The sequence below is a fragment of the Sciurus vulgaris genome, assembly GCF_902686455.1.
Source record: "Sciurus vulgaris genome assembly, chromosome: 11".
NCBI classification, from domain to species: Eukaryota; Metazoa; Chordata; class Mammalia; order Rodentia; family Sciuridae; genus Sciurus; species Sciurus vulgaris.
The window spans coordinates 6,389,904-6,407,165 of record NC_136472.1 but is presented as its reverse complement, the minus strand read 5'-3'; the positions used below and the strand labels follow the sequence as shown (position 1 = coordinate 6,407,165).

The window sequence follows — 17,262 nt, the reverse complement described above, 5'->3', positions numbered from 1 at the left end:
GCGACTCAGTGCCCGCAGCCCCCGAGGCTCCCCCCACCACGAAGCAGGAGGTGGAGAGGCGGGGCCCGGGCCCCGCGGGTCCAGGTGCAGACCGCACACCGCCCCTCGGCAGCGTGACACGTCCTCGCCTCGCTTCACCTGCAAAATGGAAAATAACTTTCCTCCAGACGGGGCTCTGAGAACTAGATCACGTGGCACCGGCCCAGCGTTCGCGCTCGGGGTAGCCGCCGGGGTTACAGCGCTGTCACCACTCCCTCCACCTCCCCCGCCCACGGCTCTCTGGAGCCTCTCCCCAAGCCACGCCCCGGATGTCCCGCCTCCCGCGGTCGGAGGTCCTCGCGTATTGGCCTCTCCGAACAAACATGGCGGCGCCCTTCTCAACTTCACGCATCTGCTCTATCACAGCCAATCAGAGGAAAGATGTTTCTGGATCCCGCCTCCTTCGGTTGAACTACTGGCCAATAAGGGCACAGTACGGAGTTCACCACGGAAAAGGCAAAACCAGCCGGCCCAATGGCTGTGTACCAGGGCTAGGCTCCGCCTCTCGTTGACCGGCCCCCGCTCGCCAAGGGAAGGAGCGGCAGCGTTTCGAGGTGGGTGCCCGGGGCTCGGCCGTAAAGGCCGAGCTGGGCAGCGCAGCGTTGGGGGCGTATGTGGTGTCGCCGTCGATCCCGCAAACTCTGTACCCACGCTCCATTTAGACTCCTTAGGACCCCTGGCCTCCGCGTCCTTCACGTATAGCGGGCGGCCCGGGAAAGCTGGAACCCTCAGGGCGCATGCGCTGCCTGGCTCCGGCGTCCTTGGGGTCAGAGGTCATGGGGAAGGTCGGAGAAGGTAGTGGGTTGGGTGCCTGGGACTGGAGCCAGTGGTCAAAGAGGGGCCCACTGGAGGTCACAGGCCAGGAGGGGCCCTTTCGGGTTCTGGCGACGTGCCAGGCTTTTTCCTTACCCCTTGGGGTGTATGAGGCCCCTAAGTCTCATGCCCTCCTTCCCCAATTTTGCAGGTTATAAGCCAGAGGCCAGGTGGATCACCTGCCAAAAGTCAGTCAGCATTCTGGGGGATAGTTCCAAAAGGGCCTGGGAGTGGGGAGAGGAATTGCACTCTGAGTGAGGGTTTCCAGCGGGGAGACTGCTTGTGGACTGGGGGAGTCACTTCACCAGGACAAGAGGACAGTTCCCACGTCCTGGTGCAGTTAACTTACAGTGGGAGCTGGTAGTGGTTTTTTTTTGTTATTTTGTGAGGATGAGTTAGGGAGGGGAGATAGGTAGAAGGAACACAGGGTCCATCGGATTCCCAGAGCCTTAGCCCAGCAGAGCTGGGACAGGTTAGAGGACTGGAAGGTTCGTGCCCAGGAACAGGAAGGTCATCAGGTGTGTGAGGGCCCAGAATGTCACCTCTGGCCCCGGGGCAAGTGCCAGGGTTCCTGGGAGGTCAGTTCTCAATCCTGCACTTTCTTTCCGTTTTATTCCCTCAGATGCGCTGCCTGACCATGCCCACGCTGCTGCGGGCCCTGGCCCAGGCTGTGCGCACAGGTAGGACCAAGGGAGCCTTCCTTAAGGGTGGGAAAGCCCATTCTGTCCTGAGGTCACAACCACAGCATTTCCCCTCCCCCTGTAGGACATCCCAGTGGCCGGAGCCTTCATAGCAGCACGGTGGCAGCGACCTACAGTGAGTAGTGGGGTGGCCTCCAGCCTAGGTTTTCCTGATGGAGGCCCTGCCAGAGGCTTGGGAGGACACAATTCTGGTCCTGAGCTTCAGTTTCCCCTCTAAAAATGAGGTGATGCTGGGCGTGGTGATGCACACCTGTAATCCCAGCAGTCCTAGGAGGCTGAGGCAGGAGGATCACAAGTTTGAGGTCAGCCTGGGCAACTTAGTGAGACCCTGTCTTAAAAATAAAAATGGTTGGGGTGTAACTCAGTGGTAAAGTGCCCCTGGGTTCCATCCCCAGTACTGAAAAAAACAAAGGATGATGATAGAGATGGACCGAGATTCCTGGGAGCAGATCTGCATTGCAGGGGCGAGGGAGAGTGGTGTTGGTATTCCTCTGTGTGTGGTGGGCAGGGGGCTACGGGTGTGAGTTATGGGTGCCTGGACCTCTGCATCAGGATTGCTCAGGAAGGTAAGGACCAAGCCCCTTACCCACTTGTGCTTCTCTGTAAAGCCTTGCTTGAGGGTCCTGAGGGGTGAAGGGCCACCTAGGCACAGGGAGGAGTGAGTGAGCTTTGCCCAGCTCCAGGGTGACCTCCCAGGTCCTGGCTGAGGCTGGAAAAGTTCGGGGAATGACCAGACCCTGGGTGCCCAACTGTTACACCTAGGAGTGAGGCCAGGCCTCATCTTCCTGAGCTGGACTCCTCACCTCCTATTCTGGCCCGTGCCTGCCTCCCTGCAGAGTATGTGAACCTGCAGGAACCTGAGATGGACATGAAGTCGATAACCGACCGGGCAGCGAGGACCCTGATGTGGACTGAGCTCTTCCGAGGTGAGTCCTGGTGGGAGAGGGCAGGAGCAGGCGAGGCCGTGCTGGGGAGGAACACGGCCCACACTGTGCCTGTGCTACCCACAGGCCTGGGCATGACCCTGAGCTACATGTTCCGGGAGCCGGCCACCATCAACTACCCGTTTGAGAAGGGCCCGCTGAGCCCGCGCTTCCGTGGGGAGCATGCGCTGCGCCGCTACCCGTCTGGGGAGGAGCGTTGCATCGCCTGCAAGCTCTGCGAGGCCGTCTGCCCTGCCCAGGTGAGTCCCGCCTTGACCCTGCACCCCTCCCCAAGAGTGGGACTGCCAGGCCTTGTTGCCCAAGTGTCGTGAGGCAGCGTGGTAGCAGAGGCCAGCCTTCAGCCCGTGCGGCTTGGTGGCACGTGTGGTGCCTGACTCGTGTCGGTCAGCAGTGTGAGGCTCAGGCACAGGATTCCTGGGGTGGCACCTGAGGTGTCCACTTCTCCCCAGAGGGAGCATCAGCTTCAGGAGCTCTGTGTGCCATCCTACGCTGGACCCACAGGGGTACGGAAGCCCCCGTCCCTGAGGCCATCCCTTACAGCTCTGGCTTTGGGTGGTGGTAGAGGACACCCTGGAGTAGGGCCCTTGGGTAGAAGCAAAGAGGCAGATTTTCTGGGCTTGGTGTGCCCAGCAGGAGCCTGGCAGGCTGTCCTTACTCAGTCCACATGGCAGCCACCTTCCAGTATCTGTAGCTCGGGATGGCTCCTGGCCACATCCCAGCTGGTCTCCTGGACCACTCCGGGCCCTCCAGGTTGGGAGCTGTGGCTCCATTGTTTCTCCTCCAGCCACTGTCCGGGAGCACACAGGAGTGTCCCCACGCAGCAGCCCTAGTAAGAGCTGACGCCTGTAATCCAGAGACTCGGGAAGCTGAGGCAGGAGGATGGCAAGTTTGAGACCAACCTCAGCAGTTTAGAAAGAGACTGTTTCAACATTTTTAAAAGGGCTAGGGAAGTGGCTCAGTGGTAGAGTGCGCCTGGGTTCAGTCCCTGATAGTCATGGCTTCACGTGGTGAATGCTGTTTATAGAAAGGCCCTGTCTAGAGCTCACTCCTCATATTTTCTCATTTAATCTTTATTAACACAAGCAGGTAGAGGCTATGTGTCCATTTTCACAGGCACAGAAAAATGAGGCTACCAGCTAAAGATCCCACTGTGAGTAGTGAGTGTGGCTCTTCTGGGGTAGGCACGAGGGTCAGGTATCCTTGAAGGTCCTCTGGTGTGGGAGGCCGCAGGCCACCTTCCTTTCTCCCAGCTGTGCCCAAAAACCCCTCAGACTCATGCACCTGAGTGTTGTTATCCGTCACATGGGGATAAGTGGACCTAAGGCCACTCACTGCTCAACACAGCAGACAGTTACTGGGCACTTACTCCGGGGCGAGACCTGGTAGGGCTACCGTTCTGCAGTGAAGAGAGCAGACAGCAGCCTCCTCCAGGGCCGTTCTGAGCAGGAGGTAAGGCAGTCAACAGAGAGCAGGAAGGTGTTTCCGGGGCAGGTGCTGAAAGAAAACGGACAGAAGCTGGCCGGGCAGGTGTGAGGGCCGCCCTTAGGAGTGGTGGGAAGGGTCAGGGAACTGCACAGATGCCGGGGTAGGAACGAGCCCCGAGGGTCACACCTGGGGCTAGGACATGGCTGGCAGTGTGACAGTGACCAGTGGCCACTCCCCCAGGCCATCACCATCGAGGCTGAGCCCAGGGCTGACGGCAGCCGCCGGACCACCCGCTATGACATCGACATGACCAAGTGCATCTACTGTGGCTTTTGCCAGGAGGCCTGCCCTGTGGATGCCATCGTTGAGGTAAGCCGGCCCAGGTGGGAGCAGCTGGGCAGAAGTCCGGGGAGGGGTCCCACCTGGCTGCACCTCTGCCCCCACAGGGTCCAAACTTCGAGTTCTCCACGGAGACGCACGAGGAGCTGCTGTACAACAAGGAGAAGCTGCTGAACAATGGGGACAAGTGGGAGGCCGAGATAGCGGCCAACATCCAGGCCGACTACCTCTACCGGTGAACTTGGTGGAGCACCCAGGCCCCTGCTGCCCAATAAAAGAGCCCCACCTCCCTTTCCGCCTCCTGTCTTCATCCAGTGTCCACGGCGGGACGGCCCCCTGCCAGTGAGGTCTCTGGATTCCTCCAGGCAGGTGAGGGCCTGGTCCACCAGCGCCATTCTTTCGGTGGGTTCTGCTACCTACGTGCTCTGCATCAGTCCAGCAAAGTTAACCCAGCCTCCTGTAGGACCCCATGGCCCATCAACCCTCTAAGGGTTGCCAGAGGCCACAGCCTCCCCGACACCTGTATACCTTCCCCAGGGTGAGCAATGCCCAGGGTTGCCTTGGGCCTGCTGCCCCACAGTCAGGGTTTCTTGGGAGTAAGGGGGAGCCCGCTCTGTGACAGTCACGAGCCAGTGACACAGACCTGCTGCCCCTGAGCTGGCCTTTTTTCCACATCCCCTTTCCTCCCTAAGTTCCCCACATGGGCTGCTGGCTTCACAACTTCCCTGTTCGCAGTCCCAGCAAAGGAGGGTGGTCTCTCCAGCTGCACACAGGCCCTGTGCCTGTGTAATCACCCAAAGTAGCCCCTTGAACTTCACCACCTAGAGAGGTGAAGTGACTTGTCTGGGTCCAGTGACTGACCCGGGTCTGAGAGACCTTGGGTCCCCTCCGCCATGGTTCACAAAAACGCTTTTTGCATAACACTCATCTCCCAGGATGCATCCTGGAAAGCAAGAGGTGTTCCTGGACCACAGTATGGGAAATGCCCAAGTGTGCCCTCCCCTCAGAAGACTTGACCTGTTGGACATTCAAGGCTCGGAGAAGAGCTGCAGCACTGAAACCCAGCCCCCAGCCCATTCCCAAGGAACCCCTTGACTCGGATCCCCTTCTAACACCTGGCCTAGTTCCCAGGCTGGCTTTTATCATCTCCTGATGCAGAAGTTACGCAGGCTCTGCTTGGACCCCACCAGGAGCCAAGAATTTAGGGGCCCTGGCATCCTGTAGAACTGGGCACAGGGATGAGCTGTAACTGCAGGAAGCAAAGGAAAGAGCAGAACCCGGGAGGCGTCTGGGTGTCCAGCCCACTACTAGTTCTGGTGGCTGCCAGAGATAGACCTCTTTCCAGAAACAGTCCCGAGAGGCAGGCCACCTCTAATTTAGCTTTTCCAGTCACCATTAGCTCCTGATGTGGAGCCTACTTGGTACACAGATGCAATCCTTGAATTAGATGAGAGGCAGGCGGCATCGGCTTGTAGGTGGTTCTCACTGATCTGAGGTGTGTCCAGGCCTCAGGAGCAGCCAGAGGGTGGTTTTGTGACCGTGGTTGAGTTCTGTTTTCCCCCTGCACTGCAGAGGATTGGCCTGGGGCCCTATGGCCCTGCGATTGGTCCTAGTGACCGCCTTTCTTATCCCCAGTTGGAACCGACGTGGAACCCAAGCACATGTCCCTCCATTTCCTGAAGATGCTGTCCTTGGCTGTGACTTCCCAGGGGTAGTTCTGGGGCTCCTCCCCCATATTCCCAACCCTCAGAGGCCTTGCTCACAGAATGGGGTTCAAGAGTCACCAGAGCTGAGGGGCCTCCTCCCCTTGGTTCCTGGTGGGCACAGTCAGTCTGTCCAAAGTGCAGGCAGCTGAATGGTGGTGAGTCCCAGTTTCCAGGCACTGGAACTGATGATCCTCATGCACATGATTAGGAGCAAGGTCACCAGGACACCCCTGGCGCAGTGCCTGTCAAGCCACGCTCAATATGCTGTGCTCTGGGCAGTCACTCCATCCCCGCAAGGGCTGATCCCGGGCCTGGCTCAGCCTCCTATCCTGGGTGGTCAGAAACAGGAAGGTGTAAGCGCGGGGTAAAGGGGTTGTGTGCTGGGGAGGGCGAGGTCATGGACCTTGGCCACAGGTCCAGCGAGTCCTTCAGGTGGGAGGCGGGGGACCCCATTCCCTAGGCTGGAGTTGGGCAGACCTGGCGCCTCCCGGCCCCAGCGCGGCTGGTCAGTTACCTCCACTCTGCGGCCTACGCGCCTGAGCAGACTGCAGCCGCCCGCGCCGGACTCGGAGGGGCGTGGGCGGGGCGCCGCGGGCCCCGCCCCTGGCCCCGCCCCGAGCGAGCCGCGCGGCGGGGTGCGCAGCCCAGCCAGAGAGCCGAGCGGCGCGGCGCGCGGGTGAGTGCCCGCCACAGCCTGCCACCACGTCCCTGCCCCGGGAAGGGGTCCTGGCGCCCCACCCAGCTGAGTCGAGGAGGCAGCGCTGGCGGCGCCCGCGGTGCTGAGGGCCCAGGAGGCGATTAGAAGGGGCAGGAGGCTGGGTGTCGGCCCCCAACAACTTTCGAGGCCGCCTCTGCCAGGCCTGCGCTCCGAGTTTCCCCGCTGCGCTGCATCTTGCTCAGAGGGAAGGATCCATTCTACAGAGGAGGCAGCAAAGCGCCCCCAAGTAGGAAGTGGCAGGACCAGAGACCGCCGGGTCACAGGGACTCCAGGGCCCTGCAGTCTGGAGGGGAGGGGTGGCGGACCTTCTCCCGCCATCGCCCGCGGGCAGAGCCCGGGAGAGGAGTCGCTGGATCTGAACTCTGAGGCTACACGGTGGCCAGAGACACCTTCATTTGCTCTGTAATCTTGCAGGGTCTCCCCTGGCTGGGCCAGGGGCCGGGGGAACAGGGTGGAGCTGGCCGACAGAGGCCAGGTCTGCAGCCCGCTCTGAGCGGGGACTGCCAAGCCTGCCGCCCTGGTCCTGCTTCCTGCCTGGCTTGGCCACCAGCTGGCCATATTATCTTGGGCTTACTTCTCCCGGTTTCAGTTGACCCATCTTTAAGACAGGGCTCCAGCGCACCTCCCCCAGAGTCACTGTTAGGGATTCGCATTAGGTAGTATGGGTGAAGGGTGGGTGAAGGGGACGTATGGGGGGGTCTCTGGTTATTTTTGTCATCTCTTCACATAGAACCTGTCTCTGCAAGGGTGACCAAGTCGCAAAGAGGAAGTAGAGGCTCAGAGAGGGCAAGGGACTTGCTCAATGTCACACAGTGTGACGGTGTCACAACCGGAGTAGGGCCTCCAGTCCTGATTCCTTGCCCTCTGCCTGTGGTCAGAATCATGTTCTTGAGTGAGGAAACCCGCAGCCTCCTGCCCACCCTTTGCTGCCCAGGGCCCTGCCCTCAAGAGTTTGCTCCTTTCCCAGGCTGTGGACGGGCCTGTGGTCTCCTATTCAGAATTGCGGAAACCAGGCCCGGGGCATGCCCCATGGCTCATGGCCCCACAGCAGTGGGTGCACACTGTGCCAGTGGCTCCCCTCTGGGTGTGTGTGGGGTCCTCATCCTGCTAACTAGAGAGCTAAGGAAACTTGGGACCTGGGACCCAAGAGCAGTTGGCGCAGCAGGCAGAGAGTCCAGCAGGTTCCCGGCAGGGCCGCCTGGAGGCCCCCGGCCCTCTCCTCCCAGTGTTGGAGCAAGGCGCTGCCAGGTCCTTCCCTCCCTTTCAGTTTCATTTTTGTTGATTTCGACACCTGGAAGACTGGGATGCAGCAGTGGCCTGCACCTCAGGGGATGGTCCCACCGCTGAAGGTGCCCTTCCCCAGCCAGGCCCTGCTCCCTCCCTGAGCCCTGGGAGAACCAGTAGAGAGAGCCACCATACCGCTCAGCCTCACGTTACTACAGGGAGGTGGGAGGGTCCTGGCTGTCCCTGGGGACAAGCCCCATCCCGGCCCTGGTGCTACCTGTCACAGCGGATGGTTTGGGTACATGAAAGCAAGCCTGGAGGTGGCCCTTCGCCTGGCTGCTAGGGATAAGCAGGGTCTCAGGTGAGGGCAGGCCAGAGAGAGCTTGAATAGAGGTGTGAGCAGAGCCAGTGTCACCTCAATGCTGGATGGGGACAGCGACAGGGTGGAAGCAAGTGGGCCGAGAGAGCTTGAGGCTGGACTGGACTCATGCTCAGTTGCAATGCTTACTTCCTGTGTGACCCAGCACTCAATTGCCCCTTCCTGGGCCTCAGTGTCCCCTCTGTCACATGGGGACTGTAGTCGCACCCTCTGGATGACGTGAGCAGAGGAACGTGAGTTGCCCGTTGGGGCGGGAACTGTCTGGCTGACCCTCACCCGCCCTCACCCGCCCTCACCCACCCGCAGGACCATGGGCTCCATGTTCCGGAGTGAGGAGGTGGCCCTGGTCCAGCTCTTCCTGCCCACAGCGGCCGCCTACACCTGTGTGGGCCAGCTGGGCGAGCTGGGCCTCGTGGAGTTCCGAGACGTGAGTGGGCCGGCCAGCAGGGTGGGCTCCACCCTTGGGCATTGCTGCTGGGTGGGCTGGTCATCTGGGCCTCCATGGGCACCCATAATCGCCTCTGACCCCATGTGCATCCCAGCAGCCCTGGCCACTGGTCCTGTGTTCTCAGGAAGCCCACACCTGAGGCTTCCAGGCACATGGGGTGTCTGGAGGGCTGATGGGGTGCTCATCCCCTTTTTGAAGAAGGTGGCTAAACCTGAGGAGAGCCAGGCCTCAACCCAGGGTGGGGACCTCCCTGGGCCTCTCCCTGGGACGCTGACCCCTCCATGTGGCAACCGCAGCTCAACGCGTCAGTGAGTGCCTTCCAGAGACGCTTCACGGTGGACATTCGGCGCTGTGAGGAGCTGGAGAAGACCTTCAGTGAGTTGGCCCAGGCTGGCTTTATGAGGCGGCACTGGGCAGGCGTGGAAAAGACAGGAAGGAGGTGCAGGCAGGGCCCCTATCTGTGGGTGCTCCGGGCAGAGGGCCCAGGGGAGGGCTGGCTCGAGGGAGTGTGGGAATCTTGTCCTGTGGGCTTTGGGAGCCACGAGGGCTCCAAGCAGATGAGGGGCATGGACAGAGCGTGCTCCCGAGTGATGGACAGGCTGGACCGAGGCCAGGGTGCAGGGCTGTGCTCCCCAAAGCAGCAGCTGCTCCCTGGACCCAGGCAGTAGCAGCCTACCCTAGGCCGAACATGGCGTCTCTCCGGGAGGTGCCTGAGGCACCAACATCCAGCCCCTGCCCCTGGGTTGGGAGGATGGAGTGGTTAGCCGAACCGACGTCAGCCCACCAGGCTGACCTCAGTGGGGCTCTGTCCCAGGGCAGGGCAGTGGCCAAGGGACAAGAGCGCAGATTCACCCAGAGAGCGAGCAGAACTGCGGGGATAGAGGTTTGCCCTGGGTTTTTCTGGGGCTTTCGGGCTTCGCAAATTAGGTAGCAGGTGGCGATGGAGTTTGGGGCACATGGGATCCCCCAGATGCGAGCTAGTCCTTGTCTAGCAGTGGACATTAGCCAGTGTGGCCTCTGCTGAGCCTGCCCTCTGTGCTCAGCCTTTCTGCAGGAGCAGGTGCAGCGGGCTGGCCTGGCGCTGCCCCCTCCCGAAGGGAGGCTGCCAGCACCCCCGCCTCGCGACCTGCTGCGCATCCAGGAGGAAACAGAGCGCCTGGCACAGGAGCTGCGGGACGTGCAGGGCAACCGGCAGGCACTGCGGACCCAGCTGCACCAGCTACAGCTGCATTCGGCCGTGCTGCACCAGGACCAGGGCCCTCCGGTCAGCTGCAGCCTGGGCGGGCCTGGGCGGGCCGGGTCGGGGGAAGGGAGGCCAGGCCCCACCTGGGCCGGCTCATGATGTCTCCTACTCCCAGCTGGCAGCTGCCCTCACCGATGGGCCCTCTTCAGAGAGAACGCCCCTGCTCCCGCCCCACGAAGGGCCACACCAGCACCTGAGGGTCAAGTGAGTGAGGATGACCTCTTGTCCTTTGCCATCAGCCCGCGAGCCCTGACTCCTCGCCCTGTGCTCCTCCCTGCCCTCAGCTTGCCTCCTCCCTGAGGCCGGGAGCGTTGGGCAGTCCCAGGCCCCTTCCGGCCCTGCACTGGGCTCTCCTGGTAGGGTGGGAGGTTGGAGCCCCCTCCATTCCTGGCTGGCAGCTTCGTGGCAGGTGCCGTGGAGCCCCACAAGGCTGCGGCCCTGGAGCGCCTGCTCTGGAGGGCCTGCCGCGGCTTCCTCATCGCCAGCTTCAGAGAGACGGAGAGGCCGCTGGAGGACCCGCTGACGGTGAGCTGCCAGGGCCAAGAGGGGGTATCCTGGGGGCACCGAAGTCCAGGGTGAACGGAGCACTCTCGCAGGGTGAGCCTGTGACCTGGATGACCTTCCTCATCTCCTACTGGGGTGAGCAGATCGGACAGAAGATCCGCAAGATCACAGACTGGTGAGCCACCCGATCACACTGGCCACCTGCCTGCCCCCGCCCTGCCTGGCTCTGGGCACTTGCTGGCCCTGTGTGCCCAGGACCCTCCACGTCATTGCCAACCTGTCAGCTCGCCCAGCGAACTCCCTTCTGACTGTCCCCTCCTCTGCCAGCTTCCACTGCCACACCTTCCCGTTCCTGGAGGAAGAGGCGGCCCGGCAGGGGGCCCTACAGCAGCTGCAGCAGCAGAGCCAGGAGCTGCAGGAGGTGGGTGCCCACCCCTCCGGCCCCTGCCCGCCTCCTCCCCGGCCCCTGCTGACCGCTCACTCTGTCCCCAGGTCCTCCGAGAGACAGAATGGTTCCTGAGCCAGGTGCTGGGTCAGGTGCAGCAGCTGCTGCCGCCGGGGCAGGTGCAGGTCTGCAAGATGAAAGCCGTGTACCTGGCCCTCAACCAGTGCAGCCTGAGCAGCACGCACAAATGCCTCATCGCTGAGGCCTGGTGTGCCACGCAGGACCTGCCCACCCTGCAGCAGGCGCTGCACAGCAGCTCGGTGAGTGTGGCTCCCAGGGCTTGCCCCGGGCCTCCTGCCACGGCCTCCTCCGCCTCACAGCGCCCGCAGCACCTGCCTCTCCCTCTCCTCCCAGCCGCCTCCTCCACGGGGTTGCCCAGGCGACCCCCGTGCCCACCCACCTTTGAATTCCCAGAGTCCCTGTGATGGCTGCACAGGGAGCTGTCAGGTGACAACCGTCCTGTCAGGCTCCCAGCAACCTGGCCATGTGCCCTATGCCTGTAGGGAGCCTCAGGCCCTTGGTGGGTGGACCTCGGGCCTGGGGCAGCAGCTCACACTGCTGGTGCTGCTCACAGGCGGGCCGGGTCCCTCTCCCGGGCCCTGATGGAAGGGGCACCCTTCCTTCGCAAGCAGTTTCCAGTCCAGGTGTGTCTTCAGCCTCCTCAAGTCCCCCTAACTTGGGTCAGGAAAGGGGCTGCCCAGGGTCCCTAGGCCTCCACATGCATCTCGCCTCTCCCCTGGGCGTTCCAGAGCGAGGCTGGAGTCAGCGCCGTGGCTCACCGCATCGCCTGCAGGGACATGCCCCCGACCCTCATCCGCACCAACCGCTTCACGGCCAGCTTCCAGGGCATCGTGGACGCCTACGGTGTGGGCTGCTACCAGGAGGTCAACCCTGGTGAGAGCCAGCGGCCCCTCCCCCTGACCAGCCCTTGGACCCTCTGTCTGGGCTTTGGGAGGCCCAGCTGCCCACGGGCGCAAGCCTGGGGTGGGGCGGGCCTTCAGGTTTGTCTCTGGCAAGCTCCCTGGGTCGAACTCGGAGGGGAGCCACGTGGGCTTGTGCGACAGGCTTGGTGGCAGGGTGGCTCAGGCTTGAAGTCTGCCCACTCGCTTTCATGGGCTCCTTGGTTTATCTGAGCCTCGGTTTCTCATCTGCAACTTGGAAATGGCAGAGACCTTGCTGGGAAGGTTGACGGCCATTAGGGGCTGCCGGGTGCCGGCTGCTGGGTGGGTGCACGGGCTGCGTTTCTTAAGAAGTTTGGCTAATGCTGTCCTGGTTTCTCACTGATGGGGACATTCTGGCGTAAGTGGTCTCTCAAGGGAGGTGATCCCAGGAGAGCAGGAAGGGCCGGGGTTGGGGAGGAGCCGGCAGGGAGCCCAATGTGGGTGCCTGTCCTTGGACACTGCTCTCCCATGGTGGCCACGGCCCCCAGAAAAGTGGAGGCCCAGGTGCCCCACTGCCACTGGGTCAAGGCCTGGCCCGTAGCATGGCTGGGACGTGGTGGGGCCTCATCCAGTGGGCAAGAGGCAGGTCGCAGGTGCCCTCGTGGTGCAGGTGGGACGCGAGGTGGGTCTGAGTCTGATGTCTTTCCCGCGGGCCTTGGGGGCTGCAGGTTCTTTGGGGCCAGCGTCCCAGGGTTCGATCCGGCCCCACCTGGTTTCGCCCATTCCATGGTTCCTCCTGCTGGCAGACGCCAGCCCGCCAGAGCGAGCCACAGCCTCCTGACACCCACTGTGGCAGTGGCCCCCGGGGCAGTGGCCCCAGGGAAGGCCTGGTTTGCCAGCGCTGCCAAAGCACAGCAGCAGCAATGCAGCTTTAATAGCAGATGCAGCCTCACGGTCCGGCAGGCTGGGCGTCCAGGACCCAGGCATCCGTGGGGCCGGCGCCTTCTGAGGCTGCAGAGGAGACTGCTCCGGGCCTCACTCCTGGACTTGGAGATGGCCATCTCCTCCTTCTTTGAACTTTTGCTGTGTTTTCCCTGTGGTGCTGAGGACAACCCAGAGCCTCACACGTGCTGGGCAGGCGCCCCGCCCCGCACGGCCACGCAGGTCCACCCTGTGTCTGTCTGTCCAAAGTTCCCCCTTCATAAGGACGCTGGCCATGTTAGAGCAGAGCCTACCCCAATGGCCTCGTCTTATCCTGACCACCTCTGTAAAGACGCTTGTCCCAGTGAGGCCTGGGGAGTTAGGGTGCAGATCTTTTGGGGGTCACTTCAGCCATGTAGGCTGTGTGTATTGGAATTGGCACCCCATGAGGATTTTTCCAATCTTACTGAAGGAAAACAGACTTCAGAGATTCAGGGACTGGCTTGACCTTCTGGATCTTTCTGTGTGGTCTCCAAGATCACTTCTGGTCGCTCTGTCCTTTGTGGTTCTTAAAAATAGCAGCAGCTAGGCATGGTGGCTTGCACCTGTAGTCCCCCATACTCAGGAGGTGAGAGTAGCCTCTCTGGAAGATCTAGATCAACCTGGGCAACAGGGAGGTCCTGTCTCAAAAATAAATTAAATAATTAAATAACTTTTCCTCAAGAGCCTGTGGCCTGCAAGGTCCTGCCCATGAACACTCATTTATAATAACCCTGTGGAGGGCCATTACTGTTCTCTCCATTTTACAGATGGGAAGCAGGCTCAGAGAGGTTAAACAGCAAGCCCAAGATCACACAGCTTATCAGTGGCAAAATCCAGAATGCCAACAAATGTTGTCCTTGCCTCACAAGTGCCCCTTGGTGGTTGCTGAGGTCCTAGGCGTGGGCTGGAGGCCTCTGCCATTTGTGGTCCTCAAGGGAACAGATGCCCGCCTCCTGCGTGGGGCCCTGGCTGAGCGGCACCCCTCTGCCTGCCTGCAGCTCCATATACCATCATCACCTTCCCCTTCCTCTTCGCCGTGATGTTTGGCGACGTGGGCCACGGGCTGCTCATGTTCCTCTTCGCCCTGGCCATGGTGCTTGCTGAGAACCAGCCAGCTGTGAAGACCGCGCAGAATGAGGTGTGCCAGCAGGGGCCTGGCAGGACGGGTGGCGGGCCAGGCAGGCAGCCCCTGACCGCCTTGTCCCCCAGATCTGGCAGACCTTCTTTGGGGGCCGCTACCTGCTCCTGCTCATGGGCCTGTTCTCCGTCTACACCGGCTTCATCTACAACGAGTGCTTCAGCCGCGCCACCACCATCTTCTCCTCGGGCTGGAGTGTGGCCGCCATGGCCAACCAGTCAGGCTGGAGGTGAGCCTGTGGCCCCAGCAGCCCTGGGCCCCGGCCGGCCCCGGCCCCCAGGCCCCGTGTGCCCTGACTGCTTGCCCACCGTTGCCCCAGTGACACGTTCCTGTCCCAGCACCCACTGCTCACCCTGGACCCCAATGTCACTGGTGTCTTCCTGGGACCCTACCCCTTTGGCATCGACCCGGTGAGTCCTGCAACTACAGCACCAAGTTGGCGGCAGCCACGGGGAAGCTGGGCAGGGAGTCCAGCCTGTTTGCTCCTTCCTCTGGCAACTGGCAGCAAGCGCCTCCTGTGTGCTGGGCCGTGCTGGGCCCAGGAGACGGCGGCACCTGTTGCCATCCTGGGCCTGTTGCCATCCTGGGTAAGCAGAGGCCTGGAGGTGCAGCTGCAGCACATGCTGAGCCCTTTTTCTTGGTGACTTTTTTGTATGGTCCAAGTGACGACCCTGGGTGCCCGTTAGCATGAACCCGGGTACAGACTAGGAAGCCGAGGCCCGGGCCGCATGCCCACGGCCGCCCAGCTGGAGGGGCTGGGCTTGAGCGCGGGTTGGCGTCCACCCCTCTGCGGCCCCTGGTGGCAGTGGTAGAGTCCTGAGGGGCCGACAGAGCAGCAAGGAGCAGGGGCTCCCTGAGTGGTCCCTCCCCCAGGTCTGGAGCCTGGCCACCAACCACCTGAGCTTCCTCAACTCCTTCAAGATGAAGATGTCCGTCATCCTGGGGGTGACCCACATGGCCTTCGGGGTGCTCCTGGGAGTCTTCAACCACGTGTGAGGGCAGCGCTGCCAGGGGGTGTGGGTGGTCGCTGGGGCAGCGGTGGTCGCTGGGGCAGCGGTGGTCCCGGTGACCCCGCCTGTTCCCTACAGGCACTTTGGCCAAGGGCACCGGCTGCTGCTGGAGACGCTGCCTGAGCTCATCTTCCTGCTGGGCCTCTTTGGCTACCTGGTCTTCCTGGTCGTCTACAAGTGGCTGCGCGTGTCGGCGGCGGGGGCCGCCTCTGCCCCCAGCATCCTCATCCACTTCATCAACATGTTTCTCTTCTCCCGCAGCCCCACCAACAGGCCGCTCTTCGCTGGGCAGGTGGGCTGGCCAGGCGGTGGCTCGCACCCCTCACAGGGACCCTGCAGACGGCGGAGCATGGTGTGGCCGCGGCCCCACAGACGGGCGGTCAGGGGTGGCAGGAAACTGAGCGGGCAGCTTAAGGGCATCCCGCCTGCAGTGCCAGCAGGGGAGCCCGGGGACCTGGGGGGCTGCGTCTCTGCACTGGGGAGTGTGGCCCCTCCTGAACGGCCGCCCCTCCTGCAGGAAGTGGTGCAGCATGTGCTGGTGGTCCTGGCCTTGGCCACGGTGCCCGTCCTGCTGCTGGGCACACCCTCATACCTGCTGCGCCGGCGGCAGCGAAGCCGCCACTCACCAAGGCCTGCCGTGGCTCCACAGGTAGCAGCTGGCAGCACTCGGAGGGGGCTGGTAGGCGGGGCCACTGTCAGGTGGTCCCCGAGCCTGGCTTGCCTGCAGGCAGGCTCCCTGGGGGCGGGGGGCAGCTCCTGACACTGCCCGCTCCCCGCCCTCCTCCCCAGGACCAGGACGAGGACAAGGCCGGGCTTCTGGACTCCCCTGGCGCTTCCGAGAAGGGCTGGAGCTCTGACGAGGAGAAGGCGGGCTGCGCAGGGGACGAGGCAGCCGAGGTGGGTGCGGTGCCTTCCTGAGGGGCAGGCGCTGCGGCCCTGCCACCCGCTCACTGCCACCCTCCCGCAGCTTGCCGCCTCCGAGGTCCTGATGCACCAGGCCATCCACACCATCGAGTTCTGCCTGGGCTGCATCTCCAACACGGCCTCCTACCTGCGCCTCTGGGCACTGAGCCTGGCCCATGCCCGTGAGTGGCCTGCAGCTGGTGGGCAGCCAGGGCAGCCCGCACCCCGCCCCGGCTCTCACGCAGCAGCTGGCTGGATGACCTGGGCAGGTCCCTTCCCTCTGGGCCTCAGAATCCCCTCTGGTCCCTGGGAGGGCCCCAGGGGCAGGAGGGCAACCCGCCTGACCTCACCTCCCTCCCTCCGCAGAGCTGTCCGAGGTCCTGTGGGCCATGGTGATGCGCGTGGGCCTGCGCATGTGCGGGGAGGTGGGCGTGGCGGCAGTGGCGCTGGTCCCCATCTTCGCAGCCTTTGCGGTGATGACAGTGGCCATCCTGCTGGTCATGGAAGGGCTGTCTGCTTTCCTGCACGCCCTGCGGCTGCACTGGTGAGCACCGCTCCCCCGCGCTGGCTGGGTGGCAGGGTGGGCGGGGCTGCCCTGACCAGCCTCCCCCTTGGCCCCCAGGGTGGAGTTCCAGAACAAGTTCTACGCGGGCACCGGCTACAAGCTGAGCCCCTTCACCTTCGCCATCCAGGAGGAATAGCACCCCCTGCGGGCCAGGTCCCGCCCTCCTTACCTTCCCGAGGCAGAAAAGGAATAAAGAGCCCCAAGCCCAGGAACAGGCTCTGGCCTTCCTCCTCCTTCGGACACCAGGGGCTGGGCTGAAGCCAGAAGGGCAGGGTCCTGGGTACCCAGCTCCCGCCAGCTGGCCACCTCTGGTCTCTATGCCCATCTCCCTCACATCCTCTGTGGGGAGTGCTGTGTAGGGGTTGGGCCTCAAGAAGTGGGGCAAGGACCCCCAGGAGCACACCTGCCAGGATCCAGACTGGGCATGAGAGGGGAGGGAGGGGCGATTCCAGCACATTCTAGCTTAGACTGTCTTTCCAGCCAGCCAGGGGAGTGAGCTCCCTGTCCTTGGAGGTAAGCAGACTGGCTGGCACCTCTGTTCCACACCTGGTGTGGGTGACCAAAAGCTTGAGGCACTCTCGAGTATAGCAGCAGGGACACGAAGCCTGACCTGGTGGCTCCATGCAGAACCATGGGTCTCCCACCCAGGGCCAGAGTCCTGCATGGAAAGCAGGAGCTGTCCAGAGCAGCTGAGGACTTGCCCAGGGCCCTGAGGGTCAGAGGGCTCACGCCCCATCCCTCCCTCGGTGGTGTTTGTCCCTGGCCATCCTCCCTGCATGATGGGTGGGGTGGGGGATGGCCTCCTCAGGTTCCCTCGGGGTGTGCCAGTGGGAGGTGACCCCAGTGCTTCTCAAGAGGCCTGGATTTTTCCAGC

General features: G+C 62.7%; 2 protein-coding genes across 7 annotated transcripts; both read left to right on the top strand.

Annotated features, from left to right (window-relative positions):
* The first annotated feature begins 492 nt into the window (after positions 1–492).
* On the top strand, positions 493–4,551 carry NDUFS8 (NADH:ubiquinone oxidoreductase core subunit S8). 2 transcript variants are annotated; one of them, XM_079103194.1, is made up of 7 exons: positions 493–593; positions 1,475–1,532; positions 1,618–1,668; positions 2,390–2,479; positions 2,564–2,736; positions 4,163–4,291; positions 4,369–4,551. In XM_079103194.1, exons 2-7 carry the CDS (start codon positions 1,475–1,477, stop codon positions 4,498–4,500), a joined length of 633 nt encoding a protein of 210 aa, XP_078959320.1. In that variant the 5' UTR covers positions 493–593; the 3' UTR covers positions 4,501–4,551. The 2 variants fall into 2 exon arrangements, with proteins under 2 accessions (XP_078959320.1, XP_078959321.1); XM_079103195.1 differs by lacking the exon at positions 493–593 and adding an exon at positions 613–805.
* A 2,034-nt stretch (positions 4,552–6,585) lies between these two features.
* On the top strand, positions 6,586–16,600 carry TCIRG1 (T cell immune regulator 1, ATPase H+ transporting V0 subunit a3). 5 transcript variants are annotated; one of them, XM_079103181.1, is made up of 21 exons: positions 6,625–6,643; positions 7,416–7,519; positions 8,595–8,715; positions 9,033–9,111; positions 9,780–10,000; positions 10,095–10,183; positions 10,378–10,504; positions 10,576–10,658; positions 10,811–10,904; positions 10,976–11,188; positions 11,678–11,822; positions 13,771–13,910; positions 13,982–14,139; positions 14,230–14,320; positions 14,784–14,902; positions 14,999–15,212; positions 15,438–15,569; positions 15,710–15,817; positions 15,888–16,005; positions 16,190–16,367; positions 16,446–16,600. In XM_079103181.1, the coding sequence occupies exons 2-21, from the start codon at positions 7,488–7,490 to the stop codon at positions 16,522–16,524; spliced, it is 2,541 nt and encodes an 846-aa protein (XP_078959307.1). In that variant the 5' UTR covers positions 6,625–6,643; positions 7,416–7,487; the 3' UTR covers positions 16,525–16,600. The 5 variants fall into 5 exon arrangements, with proteins under 5 accessions (XP_078959308.1, XP_078959307.1, XP_078959306.1 ...); XM_079103180.1 differs by lacking the exon at positions 6,625–6,643 and adding an exon at positions 6,650–6,911; XM_079103182.1 differs by lacking the exon at positions 7,416–7,519 and having other exon boundaries at positions 6,586–6,643.
* Positions 16,601–17,262: the final 662 nt, after the last annotated feature.